Raw genomic sequence first — 16,750 nt, forward strand, 5'->3', positions numbered from 1 at the left:
AAGGACCCAAGAGTGATAGATACAGAACAGAAAGTCACAATCTATAGAAACAAAGACTTTACTGGCAACATGGCATCATTAAAATCATATCTCTCAATAATCACTCTCCATGTGAATGGCCTAAATGCTCCCATAAAACACCACAGGGTGGCAGATTGGATAAAAAGACATGACCCATCCATTTGCTGTCTACAAGAGACTCATTTTGAACCTAAAGATACATCCAGACTGAAAGTAAAGGGATGGAAAACCATTTTTCATGCCAACGGACCTCAAAAGAAAGCTGGGGCAGCAATTCTCATATCAGACAGACTGGATTTTAAACTAAAGACTGTAGTTAGAGATACAGAAGGGCACTATATTATTCTCAAAGGTTGTATCCAACAAGTGGATATGACAATTATAAATATATATGCCCCCAACAGGGGAGCAGCAAGATACACAAGCCAACTCTTAACCAGAATAAAGAGACATACAGATAAAAATACATTAATAGTAGGGGACCTCAACACTCCACTATCAGCAATAGACAGATCACCTAAGCAGAAAATCAACAAAGAAATAAGAGCTTTGAATGCCATACCAGAAGAGTTGGACCTCATAGATATATATAGAACACTACATCCCAGAACCAAAGAATACTCATTCTATTCTAATGCCTATGGAACATTCTCAAGAATAGACCATGTTCTGGGTCACAAAACAGGTCTCAACTGATACCAAAAGACTGAAATTATTCCCTGCATATTCTCAGACCACAACGCTTTGAAATTGGAACTCAACCACCAGGAAAAATTTGGAAGAAACTCAAACACTTGGAGACTAAGAACCATTCTGCTCAGGAATGATTGGATAAACCAGGAAATCAAAAATCAATTTAAACAATTTATGGAGACCAACGAGAATGAAAACACAATGGTCCAAAACCTATGGGACACTGCAAAGGCAGTCCTAAGGGGGAAATACATAGCCATCCAAGCCTCACTCAAAAGAATAGAAAAATCTAAAATGCAGTTTTTGTATTCTCACCTCAAGAAGCTGGAACAGTAACAGAGGGACAGGCCTAATCCATGCACGAGAAAGTAGTTGATCAAGATTAGAGCAGAAATCAATGAATTAGAAACCAGGAGCATAGTAGAGCAGATCAACAGAACTAGAAGCTGGTTCTTTGAAAGAATAAATAAAATTGACAGACCACTGGCAAGACTTATCCAAAAGAATAGAGAAAGGACCCAAATTAATAAAATTATGAATGAAAAGGGAGAGGTCACAACCAACACCAATGAAACAGGAAGGATTATTAGAAACTTTTATCAACAGGACTTCCTGGAAACCTATAAACTACCAAGACTGAAACAGGAAGAAACTGATTTTTTAAACAGGCCAATTAATTATGAAGAGATTGAGTCCGTGATAAACAACCTTCCAAATAATAAAACTCCAGGCCCGGACAGTTTTCCTGGGAAATTCTACCAAATATTCAAAGAAGAAATAATACCTATTCTAAAGCTATTTCAGAAAATAGAAACAGAAGGAAAACTACCAAACTCATTCTATCAGGCCAATATTACCTTGATCCCCAAACCAGGCAAAGACCCCATCAAAACGGAGAATGACAGGCCGATATCCCTGATGAATATGGACGCCAAAATTCTCAACAAGATCCTAGCTAATAGAATCCAACAGTACATTAAAAGGATTATCCATCACAACCAAGTGGGATTCATCCCTGGGATGCAAGGGTGGTTCAACATTCGCAAATCTATCAGTGTGATAGATTATATCAACAAGAAAAAAGCCAAAAATCATATGATCCTCTCAAAAGATGCAGAAAAAGCATTTGACAAAATACAGCATCCTTTCCTGATTAAAACACTTCAGAGTGTAGGGATAGAGGGTACATTCCTCAATATCATAAAACCATCTATGAAAAGCCTACAGCAAATATCATTCTCAATGGGGAAAAGCTGAAAGCCTTTCCCTTAAGATCAGGAACACGACAAGGATGCCCACTCTCGCCACTATTATTCAACATAGTACTAGAAGTCCTTGCAACAGCAATCAGACAACAAAAAGGAATAAGAGGTATCCAAATCGGCAAAGAAGTCAAAATGTCTCTCTTCACAGATGACATGATACTCTATATGGAAAACCCAAAAGAATCCACCCCCAAACTACTAGAAGTTATAGAACAATGCAGTAATGTGGCGGGATACAAAATCAATGCTCAGAAATCAGTTGCATTTCTATACACGAACAATGAGACTGAAGAAAGAGAAATTAGGGAATCCATTCCATTTACAATAGCACCAAAAATCATACGTTACCTTGGAATTAACTTAACCAGAGACGTAAAGGATCTATATTCTAGAAACTACAAGTCACTCTTGAAAGACATTGAAGAAGACACAAAAAGATGGAAAAATATTCCATACTCATGGATCGGATGAATTAACATAGTTAAAATGTCCATGCTACCCAGAGCAATCTACACTTTCAATGCTATCCCGATCAAAATACCAATGATATTTTTCAAAGACCTGGAATAAACAGCCCTTAAATTTGTGTGGAAACAGAAAAGGTCCCGAATCGCCAAGGAACTGTTGAAAAGGAAAAACAAAGCTGGGGGCATCACAATGCCGGATTTCGAACTGTACTACAAAGCTGTGATCACAAAGACAGCATGGTACTGGCACAAAAACAGACACATAGACCAATGGAACAGAATAGAGAACCCAGAAATGGACCCTCAGCTCTATGGGCAAGTAATCTTTGACAAAGCAGGAAAAAACAGCCAGTGGAAAAAAGACAGTCTCTTCAATAAATGGTGCTGGGAAAATTGGACAGCTACATGCAAAAGAATGAAACATGACCACTCTCTCACACCATACACAAAGATAAACTCTAAATGGATGAAAGACCTCGATGTGAGACAGGAATCCATCAAAATCCTAGAGGAGAACATAGGCAGCAACCTCTATGACATCGGCCACAGCAACCTTTTTCATGACACATCTCCAAAGGCAAGAGAAACAAAAGATAAAATGAACTTGTGGGACTTCATCAAGATAAAAAGCTTAGGCACAGCCAAGGAAACCGTCAAAAAAATTAAGAGGCAGCCCACGGAATGGGAGAAGATATTTGCAAATGACACTACAGATAAAAGACTGGTATCCAAGATCTACAAAGAACTTCTCAAACTCAATACATAAGAAACAAATAAACAAATCATAACATGGGCAGAAGATATGAACAGACACTTTTCCAATGAAGACATACAAATGGCTAACAGACACATGAAAAAATGTTCAAAATCATTAGCCATCAGTGAAATTCAAATCAAAACCACACTGAGATACCACCTTACGCCAGTTAGAATGGCAAAAATTGACAAGCCAAGAAACAACAATTGTTGGAGATGATGTGGAGAAAGGAGATCCCTCCTACATTGCTGGTGGGAATTCAAGTTGGTACAGCCACTCTGGAAAACAGTGTGGAGGTCCCTTAAAAAGTTAAAAATTGAGCTACCCTCTGACCCAGCCATTGCACTACTGGGTATTTACCCCAAAGATACAGACGTAGTGAAGAGAAGGGCCATATGCACCCCAATGTTCATAGCAGCATTGTCCACAATAGCTAAATTGTGGAAGGAGCCGAGATGCCCTTCAACAGATGACTGGATTAAGAAGATGTGGTCTATATGTACAATGGAATATTACTCAGCTATCAGAAAGAACGGTATCTCGGGTCGCCTGGGTGGCGCAGTCGTTAAGCGTCTGCCTTCGGCTCAGGGTGTGATCCCGGTGTTCTGGGATCAAGCCCCAAATCAGGCTCCTCCACTAGGAGCTTGCTTCTTCCTCTCCCACTCCCCCTGCTTGTGCTCCCTCTCTCGCTGGCTGTCTCTCTCTGTCAAATAAATAAGATCTTTAAAAAAAAAAAAATGAAAAAAGAAAAAGAAAACGATATCTCAACATTTGCTGCAACATGGACGGCATCAGAGGAGATAATGCTAAGTGAAATAAGTCAAGCAGAGAAAGTCAATTATCATATGATTTCTTTGGGAACCACGGGAACTAGGGAACTAGGAAGATCGGTAGGAGAAGAAAGGGATAAAGAAGGGGGGTAATCAGAAGGGGGAATGAAGCATGAGAGACTATGGACTCTGAGAAACAAACTGCAGGCTTCGGAGGGGAGGGGAGTCGGGGAATGGGATAGACTGGTGATGGGTAGTAAGGAGGGCACGTATTGCATGGTGCACTGGGTGTTATATGCAACTAATGAATCATGGAACTTTACATCAGAAACCAGGGATGTACTGTATGGTGACTAACACAATATAATAAAAAAATATTATTATAATAACGAAAAAAAATACGAGAACGAGAAAGAACGAGAAAATACATTTACAGTAGTGTATTTATTAAGAAAAATCCAAGTATTAATTGACCGATGCAGTTCAAAGCTGTGTCAACTCTGCTTACATCACCCAGTGCTTTATTCTGGTCTTTAATCATCAGTTAACAGAAGGGAATGAAGGCTGTGTGTTGTAGTGAGGAGTACCAAAGAGTCAGAAGACTTTGGTTCTGACCCTGACTGTAGTCTCTCTATCCGTGTGATTTCATGCAAAACTGGTTTTTAGTAAGTATTCTAACTATGGGTAAGAAATGCACAGCACCAGAACAGATTTATGTGAGTAGTTTGTTGGGTGGGACGAGGACTAAGCATTGGGCCTGGCCAGTAGCATGTGCTCAAGACACCTGTTAAGCTGAACTGTAATCCAAATACTTTGCTGACCCTGTTTTCAAATTAACCCCTTTTTTTTCTAATTGAGAACGGAGGCTGTAGTATTCTTCAACTTTATTTGAACAAAGAAAAGTGTTTTTTAAAAAACATGGAACATGGAAAGAGATTAAAAAGTTAAACTTTAATATATTCTTTATCATGTTGAAAAACCACCTCTAGGATCTAATTTCATAGTATAAAACTATCTATTTAATGTCAGTGTATAAATAATATACACTGTATAAATGTATACATGCGTATATATAAATGGATATATGTAAATGTATAAAATAAAGTCAATATATAAAACATTGACTATATGTAAAGACGACAATTTTTCCCAAGTTAATCTTTAAGTTAATGTAACTGCTATCAAAATCACACCTTGTTTTTTTGGTAGATTTTGACAAATTTATCCTAACTTTCATCTGATTCATTCAAATGATAACATATCAATCTTTAAGGCAAAAAAAGAAAAAGAAAAATCCTGTCACATGCTACATCATGGACAAAACTTGAGGACATTTTGCTCAGCGAAATAAGCCAGTCACAAAAAGAGGAAACGTTGAATGATTCCACTTACATGAGGTAAGTCAAATTCATAGAAAGTAGAATGGTGGTTGCCAGGGGTTTTAAGGATGGGAAAATAGGGAGTTAAGGTTTAATGGGCATAGAGTTTCAGTTTTGCAAGATAAAAATGTTCTGAAGATCAGTTTCACAACAATATGAACGTATTGCACGCTACTCAAAAAAATTTTTAAAATACAAGGCACGAAGCCCACTAAATCTAAAAGACCACTGTGGGGGCACCTGGGTGGCTCAGTCGTTAAGCGTCTGCCTTCAGCTCAGGGCGTGATCCCAGGGTCCTGGGATCAAGTCCCGCATCCGGCTCCCTGCTCAGCGGGGAGCCTGCTTCTCCCTGCCACTCCTCCTGCTTATGTGCTCTGACAAATAAATAAATAAAATCTTTAAAAAAAATTAAAATGCCACTGTGAACTCATTACCTTATTAAATGTTAAAAACTTTCTAGGTGGGACACAAAAATGGCCTAGGAGCAAGGTTATCCTGCCCACCATGAGAACACATCTAATATTCTCCTAGTCTTTTGCTCTATTCTCCAGTAAAAAGAAATCAGCGATCTTTGTAGAGTAGCCGCTCTATGTCTTGGCACAGATATGCCTCATTGTTGCCGAAATAAAAGTAATGATAATAACAACATTAACAATAATGGTAATAAGCAGTCAACACTGAGTACTAGTTATGTGGCCAGATATTGTTCTGGGTGCTTTATATACATTCACTCATTTACAGTTCATAATGACACTATATGGTGGATATTATTATTCTCTTTTTAAAGATGAGGAAATTAAAACACAGAGAGGTTGAGGAACTTGTCCAAGTTCCAACTCGTACAGCTGGTAAGTGGCAAAACGGGCATGTGAACCTGCTCCAAAGTCTGTCCTCTTAACCAGTACATTATACTGTCTCTCCGGAGACAAAAGTACCTAAAAATCCATCCGGATAGAATTGAAAGGACAGGAACCAGTCATTTTTAAAAGAGACTCCTCACAGGCCAAATGCAGTTTAAGCACAGAAAAGAGGTAAGAACCATGGTTAACTAAGTTATGGAAAGCCAGGAGACACTAATGATTCTGAAAAAAGGGAAAAATTAACACAAGAATATGAAACTATAGCTATAATTCAAAAATAAGGATGGCTACGATCAGATTAAGTTGACTTTTTAAAGCAGCTGACATATAGAGAACAGTGCAGACAGGAAAGCATATGTCTGCCTTACAGTATTTTACTCTGTGAAAGGCCACGGCAGACACATAGTGAGGCATGTGTATCGGTCAGGTTTGGGGAGGCTGCACTGGAAGGATTATGTTTACACACTCATGGCATAAACAATCTGGTAGTTTTCGGAGCTGTAAGGTCAGATCTATAAAGGATACCTACATTCAGCAAGCAATCTCCCACTTGTTAGTCGAAGGCGCTTTGAGAGCCTGTATGAACGGGGGGTAGGCAAAGACTTGGAAAACCCTCAGCATCCCCATCAGGATGTTACCTCTTACGTCCCTGCCAAGTGTGTGTCGTACAGGTGAGCTGACAGGTGAAAAGAACAGAACATCTATGTACATTGTTGGATTTACAGCATTGACAAATGCCATTTGGGGGTTTATATTAAGTCTGGCACAATGTCCATAAGAACCCTCATTAACCCTCTCCCCCGCACCAGCAGGCAGAAAACTGTCAGGAAGCCAAACAATTCCAGAAAATGCAGGAATTGTACCCTTAACAGAAAGGACTGGGTACAGAAAAGAACCAGCTGGAAAGAAGGCAAATGTCTTGCCCAGTTCAGTATCTCCGGAAGAAAAGGACAGTCTCATGTCCTTGTTTCCTGGGAGATGGAATCTCCACCATTTACGGGAGATACATTTAATTGTAGGTAAGTGGCAAACCAAAGCAGAAAATATACAACTACAGACGCAATGGACTTGGACACTAAGAAAGGGGAAGTGCTACGTTAGAAGAAAGGCTGTAGGTCTGGAAAGTCCCTTGGACGTGGTAAGGAAATCTTGACTCCAACAGGGGCTTGGCTTTATGAACTCTGGCATGTGTTCCAATCAGCCTCAAAGGAAAAATCCTATTCCATTAAGAATCTCCAGGATGACTGCTCAGAACCTACAAATTCGGCCGAGCTGAGATGGTTCCTTTAGGGTCTGACACAAGTACTGGACAACTAATGAGACTGTAAGAACAAGTGTACTAACCTCAGGAAAATATAAATATTGGCATCCTACAGAAATAAATCAAGCCTAGAATGAAAATTTTTTAGTAAGTCTAGGTGAAATAATAAGTTTTTTTTTTATAAGACTTATTTATTTTAGAGAGAGAGCACACAAGTGGAGGGGGGCAGAGGGAGAGAATCTTCAAGCAGACTCCCCACTGAGCGCAGCACCCAACGCAGGGCTTGATCTCACGACCCATGAGATCATGACCTGGGTCAAAATCACAAGTCGGTTGCTTAACCGACTGAGCCACCCAGGCACCCCAAAATAATTAAGTTTTATGATCACTGAGATAATTTTGTGTTTGAGGCATCTGGGAAAAAACGCTGTATTAGGCTTACTATTTTATTTACTGAAGTACGTAGTAAAATTTGATTATAAGTCACTGTTTCAGCATTGGAAAGAATTTATACTGCATAATTTATAAGTTTGGATTTATTAATATGTCTGTGGTTGTGTTAGTTGCTGACCTTAAATACATTTGAGGTGATAATGACATCAGTAAAGAAACCACTTTCTCAAGCTCTCTTATCACTAATGATGGTAAATGGAAGTGTTGTGCAGAACTTCCAGAAGTCTCCTAAAGAGACAAGACAGCTCTTCTTCTGCGCTTCGTCAGTACCGCCGTCAGGACACGCGATGGCTCTGACTGGCACTCAGCACTCTGAAAAGGTGAGCTAGAAGGAGCCTGCCTCTCTGGGGACCAGGGAGCTTGCCGCACCAGCCCAGGATGCCTTCCTTTGGACTCCCTTGTGTGATACATTTCTCTCTCGTTTACATTTCTATTAAGCTATTTTTATTTTGAAGTTACTATTACTGGCAGCTGGGGAGGGAGAAGTTAAAGCAGCTGGCCTCCAATTCTTTCCTTCTGTGTGTGTTGGGGGGCGGGGGGTGGCAGGGAGCAGACACAAACACTCCTAGGGAAAAGGAGATAAGTGACCATATCTAGTTTTTTCCAACTGGCCCTCCAGGTGAACAGACCAGGAACTGGCAACCTATGGCCCCACTGGCCAGCTGCCTGTTTTTGTAAATAAGTTTTACCGGAACACGGCTATACCCATTTATGTATTTATGTAGTATCTATGGCTGCTCTTCTTCTGCAATGGCAGAGTTGAGTAATTATATCAGACATTATGGCTTCCAAAACATAAAATATTTACAGAAAAACTTTTGTCGGCCCCTGAAATAAACTAATATTTGCTAGGGGGAAGTGTCCTTTTCTGTAGAAGGCCTGGCTAAGGATTTCTTATAGTAAATAAACCCACAATCTAGGAGGCATGGCTTCCTGATGGCCACATAAACCATACAACTCTCTGGGGGCATAAAACGGAGATGTTTTGTAACTTAAATGCCTCCCGCTGTGTGAAGTAATAACCCACAAACCTCGTCTGGACACCGCATCTATTGAACTGTTGTTAAACTCTGTTTTGCACTATCGCTCTTTCTGTTCTTTGTTCCTGTGCTGGTGTGCACTGTTTTGTTAACTGTAGGGTATCGCTGTAGGACTGAAGAACTAAGAGCCTGTGGAGCTTTATTTCTGACGGATGCCTCCCTCATTTTGCTGCCGGTCCTTTTATTTCTGCGTGAAGTTACGAAAAACTCCTATGTTTCGTTATGTAGTGGATATTGGTGCTCCACACAGATCCCCTTCAATCCTTTTCTCACGTTTGTTTTGGTTTTTTGGTTATTTTTGCCTAGAGCCTACCTTGCTCGAACGCAGAGAGCCCAACGGGCCTGGAATCTTGGTCCCCAGGATGGCCCTCATCGTATGACTACTGTGTGAGAGAGCTCTCCTGCTTAAGGCAGGAACATTTCACAGGCACACATCTCACTCCAGAGCACTTGGGTGACCAGGCTGAAGCTGCCCTTTGCAGGACTCTGAGAGCCCAAGCCTGCTGGCTTCTTCCCTTTCCCTATTCTGCTCCTCCGACTCCTTGCTAGTTTCCCTTGAGAGCACTTCCTTTGTCATTCGCACACGAATCTTTGTCTCGGTCTGCTGCTGGGGAGCTTGATCCATGACACCTAAGCAGCAGAGAATACCCAGGAATTTACCTTCTAAAATTGATGTTGAGGTTGGCAGTCATGGCAACTCCCCCAGCTCTAAGTGCACACGCACCAAGAGTAGAATCCATCATGGTTGCAATGGCACCTCCGTGAAGGAATCTGGTTACAACAGAGAAAGAAAAATGTTTTCAGAAGGTCTAAAAACAGAGCCCCTGGAGAGAAATTATCTAAGCACATCTCCATGTAATTTACTTATGAAAGGTCCACTTGGTCCATATTCAGTGAACTCAAATAATATCCATGTCCCCGGCTTTATTATATTCATAGCATAATAGTAGTATTGATAACATACCAGAACTTAATGGTAATCTGATCCGAAAAAAACAGAAAACTAAAAAATAATTTAAGAAATCTATATGTTCTTATTTAACTGTATATATCATTGTTTAAAAATGTAGGAAATGCAGATAAACAGAAAGAAAAATAAATTAAAAATTGGAAGGCCTATAATCCCACCATCCAGTAACAAATCACTGTTAACATGTTAATGGTACTCTCTCAAATTATACCCCGTTGCCCTGTCCCATGCTTTTGTGATTTAATATTTATAAACATTTCTCCATGTCAATAAATAGGCATCTACATGCCCCTTCAGTGCCTTTATTGTAGTCTAGGGATATGTATGGATACTATAAGCTAGCAACCTTTCAGGTCAACATTTCTACTGATCAGTGGGATGCTATCATTCTTACCCAGATGCTCCTTGCAGGTAAGGACCTCCTTGAAATATGCAAACTGTCCTGTTTTCAACATGATTATGGAACATAGCGTATTCAAACCCCCGACCTTCCTCAAGGCTTCTGGGAAAGAGCTGGGCCTGTGGCATATCAGCTCCTTTTACAGGCTTTGCATCTGTAGGGAAGTGAGGGGGATGGGCACATGAGAAAACAGGCACGAGAACGAGGCCCTGAGAGAGCTGAGCATCTGTGCCTTGCGGGAACCACACGTTAAGGGACGACGGGGGGCAGAGCAAACGGATGAAATCAAAACCAAGTACTTACATGGCAATCAGGAAATATAGCACATAAATGCCGAGGGCGCACGGAACGGAACAGTAGATAAGGTACAGACAGAGCCTTCCTGGAACAAGTACAGCTTAAATGGGACTTAAAGAAAATGGAGAGCGTAGCAGTAGGGAGGTTTTCTTGGCAGAAGTGAGTTTAGCCTCAGCAGAAGAAAAGTTACCATACTGAATCAAAATCAGGTCCAGTTCAGTCCAGTATTCTGTGTGACTAGGACTCTAAGGCCCCAAACTCAGGGTTAGAAGCATTAAGGTTTGTGAAATTAGTGTGTTGTAATCAGACTTTAAAAAAGAAACAGAATGCTTCACATATACCCTGGGCAACAGCTAGTACACTTGTTTAGACAGGCTTTTGCAGTTAGTGGCTTGTGAGTCAAAATGCAGGTCACTTCAAAGCCAAGACTGAAAGCTACTGTTCTTTTTTTTTTTTTTTTTAAGATTTTATTTATTTATTTGACAGAGAGAGAGAGAGACAGCCAGCGAGAGAGGGAACACAGGCAGGGGGAGTGGGAGAGGAAGAAGCAGGCTCCCAGCAGAGGAGCCTGATGTGGGGCTCGATCCCAGGACCCCAGGGTCACGCCCTGAGCCGAAGGCAGACACTTAACGACTGAGCCACCCAGGCGCCCCAAAAGTAGTTTTATTTTTATTTCATCCATTCTTTCAACAAACGCTGAAGTACCTACATGAAGAACCGGAGGCAAGGAAAGGTAAAGTAACTTGCCCAAGATCATACAGCTTTAAATCGTGGAACCGAACTGAACACACACACTAGACTTCAACATTAAAGTAGGAAGCCGTCAGCTTTTGGATGGTGTCCAAAGCCACGTGACTGAATGGGATTATCAACAAAGGAGAGAGAAGAAAGGAGTCCCGAGGGCTGAGATGTGGGGCACCCTAACATTAAGAGTTTGAGGACAATGAGGAACCAGCAAAAGACATAGACAGGTAAGGACCAGTGAAGTAGGGGAGTGTGCTGTCTTCCAAGCCAAATTCAAGGGGAAAGCAGACACTGGCTGTGCCAAAAGCTGAGAGGTCATTGGTTAGCATCATGAAGGTCACTGTGCCCTTGATAAGAGTAGCTTCAATGGAGAAATAAGATTCTGACTGGAGTGGGTTCAAGAGCGACTGGGGAGAGAAAGTGGAAGAGAGTTGTGGCCTGGGTCCGCACTGATGAGAAAGACCCAGCACAGCCGGAGGTCTTTAAGTAGGCCAAAGGGGAGGGAACGCAGTGCACAGAGACAAGGCTTGGCTCCCCGAAGAGGGCGGGCAGTTCATCGGTAACAGGAAAAAGCAAAACACCAGGCACGGATGCAGGGAGTGGATAAATGAGGCAGTGGGAGCTCGGACGTTTTGTTCTGATTGCTTCTATTTTCTCTTAGGGGAACAGGAGCCAAGATCAACTGAAAGCAAGGCTTGAGAAGGTGGGATACAGCCATCTAGAAGAGCAGGAGTGTGCATAAACAGGAAAATGAAAAATGCCTGTCAGGCAACATTAAGGGCCTACTTGAGGTCATTTTGTAAAAAACCGTAATAATCCCGGGGCACCTGGTTGGCTTAATCGGTTAAGGTCTGCCTTTCAGCTCAGGTCATGATCTCAGGGTCCTGGGATCGAGTTCCCCCACATCAGGCTCCCTGTGGGAGCCTGCTTCTCCCTCTTTCTTGGCCCCTCCTCACCGGCCACTTGTGCTCTCTTTCTCTCTCTCACAAATAAATAAAATCTTAAGAAAAAACAAACAAACAAAAAAACCCATCACAATCCCCAAACTATCCTAAGGACAAGTTTGGATGACTAAAAGATAATGAGTCAATTAGGAAATATCTGTATAGGCTCCAGGAGGTCAGGGACCCTATCTGTGTACTCTGGCCTGGTCTAGTACTTAGGGCAGCACAGATGCTCAGCAGTTACTTACTGAAGGAATAAAGACTAGATTTGCAAATAAGAAGCCAAAAAGGTCTTTATAGGCTGACTCTAAACGTGAAGAACATATTAGGTATATGCATAAACTTCTTAGGTTCACCAAGTTGGCCACGTGGGTGCAGAAGAGGGGAGACCAACCGTTCACACGAAAGACACAGGGTGTTAGTTGACTTTTAGCGGGAAGTGCGACATGGCTACCCACCTGGCGCTAATGTCTTCTTCCACACTGAAAGGACAGAACTGGTTTCAAGCTTAGTTCTGGGAAGCACACACTAAGAAGAATTCTGAGAAGCTGGAATATGTCCTGGAAAAAGCAATGAGGCTTGTACAGGAGACTGAAATAACCTCCGGGAGAAATATCTGAAAAAACAGAGGAGAGAAGCCTGGCAACAAGAACTGTCAGGCACAGGAGGGAGATGCGATGTATCGAACTCCTACACGGAAAAGGACGTGAAAGGTGCTTATTGTGTGTGTTCCTAGGTGGTAGACCTCAACAAATGGGTGAAAAGCACAAGAGTGACTGTAGCTCAATGCAGTCTAAGGAAGAAATCACTAATAATTAGAGCTGTCCAAAGTGGGAAAAGCCCCTTTGTCCCAAGCACCCTATGACTGACTGGAGGGGTTCAAGTGAGGTCTGGATGAACAGTCATAAGGGCTAACATGGAAAGCGAGAAGACAGAGAAAAAGTTAGACTATAGTAGCGGGTCCCAACCTTCCTTCCATTCCAGAACAAGGGAGCCCACTGTCCTCTCCAACAGCAGTGGCTTAATGAGAGTGCTGGGTTGTGAGCTCCACAAGGGTGGGCATCCCAGTTGCTCTCTTCACTGCTATACCCCAGGGCCTAGCATAGTGTCTGACACACAGCAGATGCTCGGTAAATATCTGTGTGAGGAGGAAAGCTAGCAATCTCAAGAGAGGAAGGAGGAAGCAGTAATGATTTCTAAGAACCCTCCCTAAATGACTACATCCGTATATCCCAGACTAAATAACCTTCCAGGTCCCAACTCTCAGATTCTATTTTATCCTGGTTTGATTTAGCTAATTAACATATTTATATCAATAACTCTCCACATTTGTAACTCTTTAAACTAGTGGTTCCTGACATTTTTAGGTCATGGATTCCTTTGGGGATCTTAGAGAAAGACACCAACTGGTCCAACTGGTCCCTAAAAAAATGGACATTCCTTAGGGAAGGGAGACCATTACTTTGAGTGTTTATCGGAAAGACTGACCTACTTCTTACATTCTCAGAAAGGCAGGTATTGCAAGTTTTCGTTTTTGTTTTAAATGCAGAAGTCTAATTTAAGAGACTAATTGGGCAATAGAGCATCACCTGAAATGGCAGATAAAGGTGGATGTTATTACCTCCACTTAAAGGGAGATAAAACCAAAGATGAGTTCAGTAAGAGTGGCTTTTCCAATGTGAAGATAAACCCAGGAGTTGTTGTTGTTGTTGTTTTTTAAAGGCCTCTGTTCTACTTGATCCTTGCTCCTCCCATGGGGACTTCTCAATTGACTGAAACCCCCTTCTTGAACCCTGCCGACTACATGCCCCACCAGCTCTGTCCACCTCCTCGTTTCCATGACTTAGCGAAGGATAATTTGGAACTTAACTGGCTTCTTTGGGAAACTTAAGATCTCCCTAGATTGGATCCTCTGGGACCTCTTCCTTCCTACTGCTTCTGTCCTTCCCACTGTCACCTTCATCCCCCATTCAGTTCCCTGAATCCTTGCTACGTCCCCCACATCAAACTCCTACCTCGTCCGAACCTTCTCCACCCTGCCAGATTTTCCCTTCCCTTCAGCCCCTCAGCCCCCTAGAGCCGCTTGAGCTTCAGGCTGCTTCCCTCTACTGGGGGTCTCCAGGGACCCAGAGACCCCAAGCAACTCTCTGAGGCTGCAAAGAAAAAAAGAGCTATTTGGGGCAAATGAAAAACTCTTAAAAGTGTTCTACACAAATACTCATAGGAAGCTTTAGCTGAGCGGGTTGGCCCTAACTTATTCCATCTGCCTGAAACACAACTTGGATTCAATGGTTCTTTTATGAGCTACTGAGTAGAAGATTTCTGTTAGCATTTGTCCGTATATTTATGTAGGTCTATACACGGACGTTCTAGATGTGTGATATTTTTCTACCTCTGGTGGCACTGCCAAAATTACTCTGTAACAAGAGCTCAATTGGCTTTAAAAAAGAAAAGTGCTGGGGCGCCTGGGTGGCACAGCGGTTAAGCGTCTGCCTTCGGCTCAGGGCGTGATCCTGGCGTTGTGGGATCGAGCCCCACATCAGGCTCCTCTGCTATGAGCCTGCTTCTTCCTCTCCCACTCCCCCTACTTGTGTTCCCTCTCTCGCTGGCTGTCTCTATCTCTGTCGAATAAATAAATAAAATCTTTAAAAAAAAATAAATAAATAAAAAAGAAAAGTGCTTATATAAATTAAGTATTCCTCAAACTCAGAAATAAAGAGACTAACCCAAATGTTTTTCGAATTCACATGACTTGGGTAATCTTTGGTTAATAGAAATACTGTTGGTTTACTAAAACGACAAGCACTAACCCAGAAAAACAGACACACTTTCAGAGTTGTCAGCACTAAATGCAGACATACAACTTTTTCTACTGGTTTACTTGTCAAATGAGCTCATGTTATCGGTTATAAAAATTTGTTAGCAAGAAAAATAAGATGAAACTCTCATGAGTAAACATTGCTAAGAACAAATGGATGTAAGCTAAACGTTTATAAATGAACAATAATTAGATTTTATGTCTACCTAAAAATAGTTTCTTAAATCTCTTTGGTAACTTACATTCTTTGAATTTTGCTAAGTGATGGATATTCATTAATTATCTAGATCATTTCCAAATAAGATAAAATACTGAAACATTAATTGCTAAATATTAAGCCTAAGTTTACCTGCTTGTGGCCTCTTATTACAGAGGAGCTAAACATATTTGGGTCTGTTAGTGGACGTGTCTTGTGCCACACTGAAAAACTGTACTATGAGGTGTATGCTTCTAGAAATTATAAAAATGTCTTCACAAACTTGCCAATCTTCACAACGCTGGCATGACACAGTTCCTAATTGCTTACTTCTTCATTTTCACTAGAAGTATCTATGGGTTAAGAATTCGAATATGTCATTAAACATACTAGAAGTAATAGGGGAAACAACTCTATGCAAGACAAGTAGGATGTAGTTTTAGTAAGAAAATGTATGAGGTATGGAAATGTATTTTTGTTAAGAAAAAAAAGTAAATTTGTCCTAAAGTAGTTGTTTCAGAATGAAAAGGGGAGAATAAAGGACAAACTATGTAAGGAGAATCTCACTTTGTGTGGTCAAGGGGGCTAGAACTGAATGAAATTATTGAGGGTTTTTTTTTTTAAGATTTAATTTTTAAGCAATCTCTACACCGAACGTGGGGCTCTAACTCACACCCCTGAGATCAAGAGTCGCATGCTCTACCAACTGAGCCCGCCAGGTGCCCCTATTATAAATGATTTTTTAACTAAGTTTTAACAGAATGCCTGTACAAAGTTAAAATTTAACCACCTTTCATCTATTAGGAGGACACAGTTTTAAGACTATTAGTCTGCTCTTGATAAGAGATTGTGGATTTTTTTTTTTTTTTAACCTTCTAAGCAGTCTGCCTAGAAAGCAAAGACTTTGTATCTTACCAACATCATTTCCTGTGCTCTGTGTTGTCTTTGCAGGTCTTAGATTACTTAAGAAACGAAGTCTTCTCTATTCACAGATCTAAGTGGTTTTTTTTATGTTTTAACAATTAAGTACTCTTCTGGTTTGCCTCCAACATCTTTTAACCATCACTTTGTTTAAAGGAATAACTGCTGTTTCACAGTGATCTATTTAAGAAGGTGTTCTAAATATTTGATACTTGACAAACTTCCCCTATCCAAAGTCTAAGTCAAGTCTTTTTGAATTCAGACTAATAACTTCAGGATTTCCCAGCATGTTCCCTGGAACATCTTTTAAAGGAGAGATAACGAACTATTTAAATTGTGTGAAATTCCTAGAGGTCTGCTAGGTCCTGGTATAGTATCAGTCAGAATTCTAGTTAGCTTAAAATCTGTGCCACAGAAATAACCGCATTTCCTTGTCATCTGCGTTAGAATGAACTCTCACCAGATCTTTAACCACGGCCATTTTTAAGTCTTTT

The 16,750-nt window shown here is 41.1% G+C and overlaps 1 protein-coding gene across 1 annotated transcript in view; it reads right to left on the reverse strand.

Moving 5' to 3' along the window:
- Positions 1-16,750, reverse strand: part of THEM4 (thioesterase superfamily member 4) — a 45,420-nt gene that overhangs the window by 13,506 nt on the left and 15,164 nt on the right. The window contains exons 5-6 of the mRNA XM_087865742.1: positions 10,331-10,490; positions 9,627-9,737 (exon numbers count right to left, since the gene is read on the reverse strand). Of these exons, the coding sequence (XP_087721868.1) occupies positions 9,627-9,737; positions 10,331-10,490 (271 nt within the window). The remainder of the gene's footprint in view (positions 1-9,626; positions 9,738-10,330; positions 10,491-16,750) is intronic.

This window comes from Ursus americanus, chromosome 12 (genome assembly GCF_024610735.1).
Source record: "Ursus americanus isolate L20-20 chromosome 12, mUrsAme1.1.p, whole genome shotgun sequence".
Classification (NCBI taxonomy): domain Eukaryota; kingdom Metazoa; phylum Chordata; class Mammalia; order Carnivora; family Ursidae; genus Ursus; species Ursus americanus.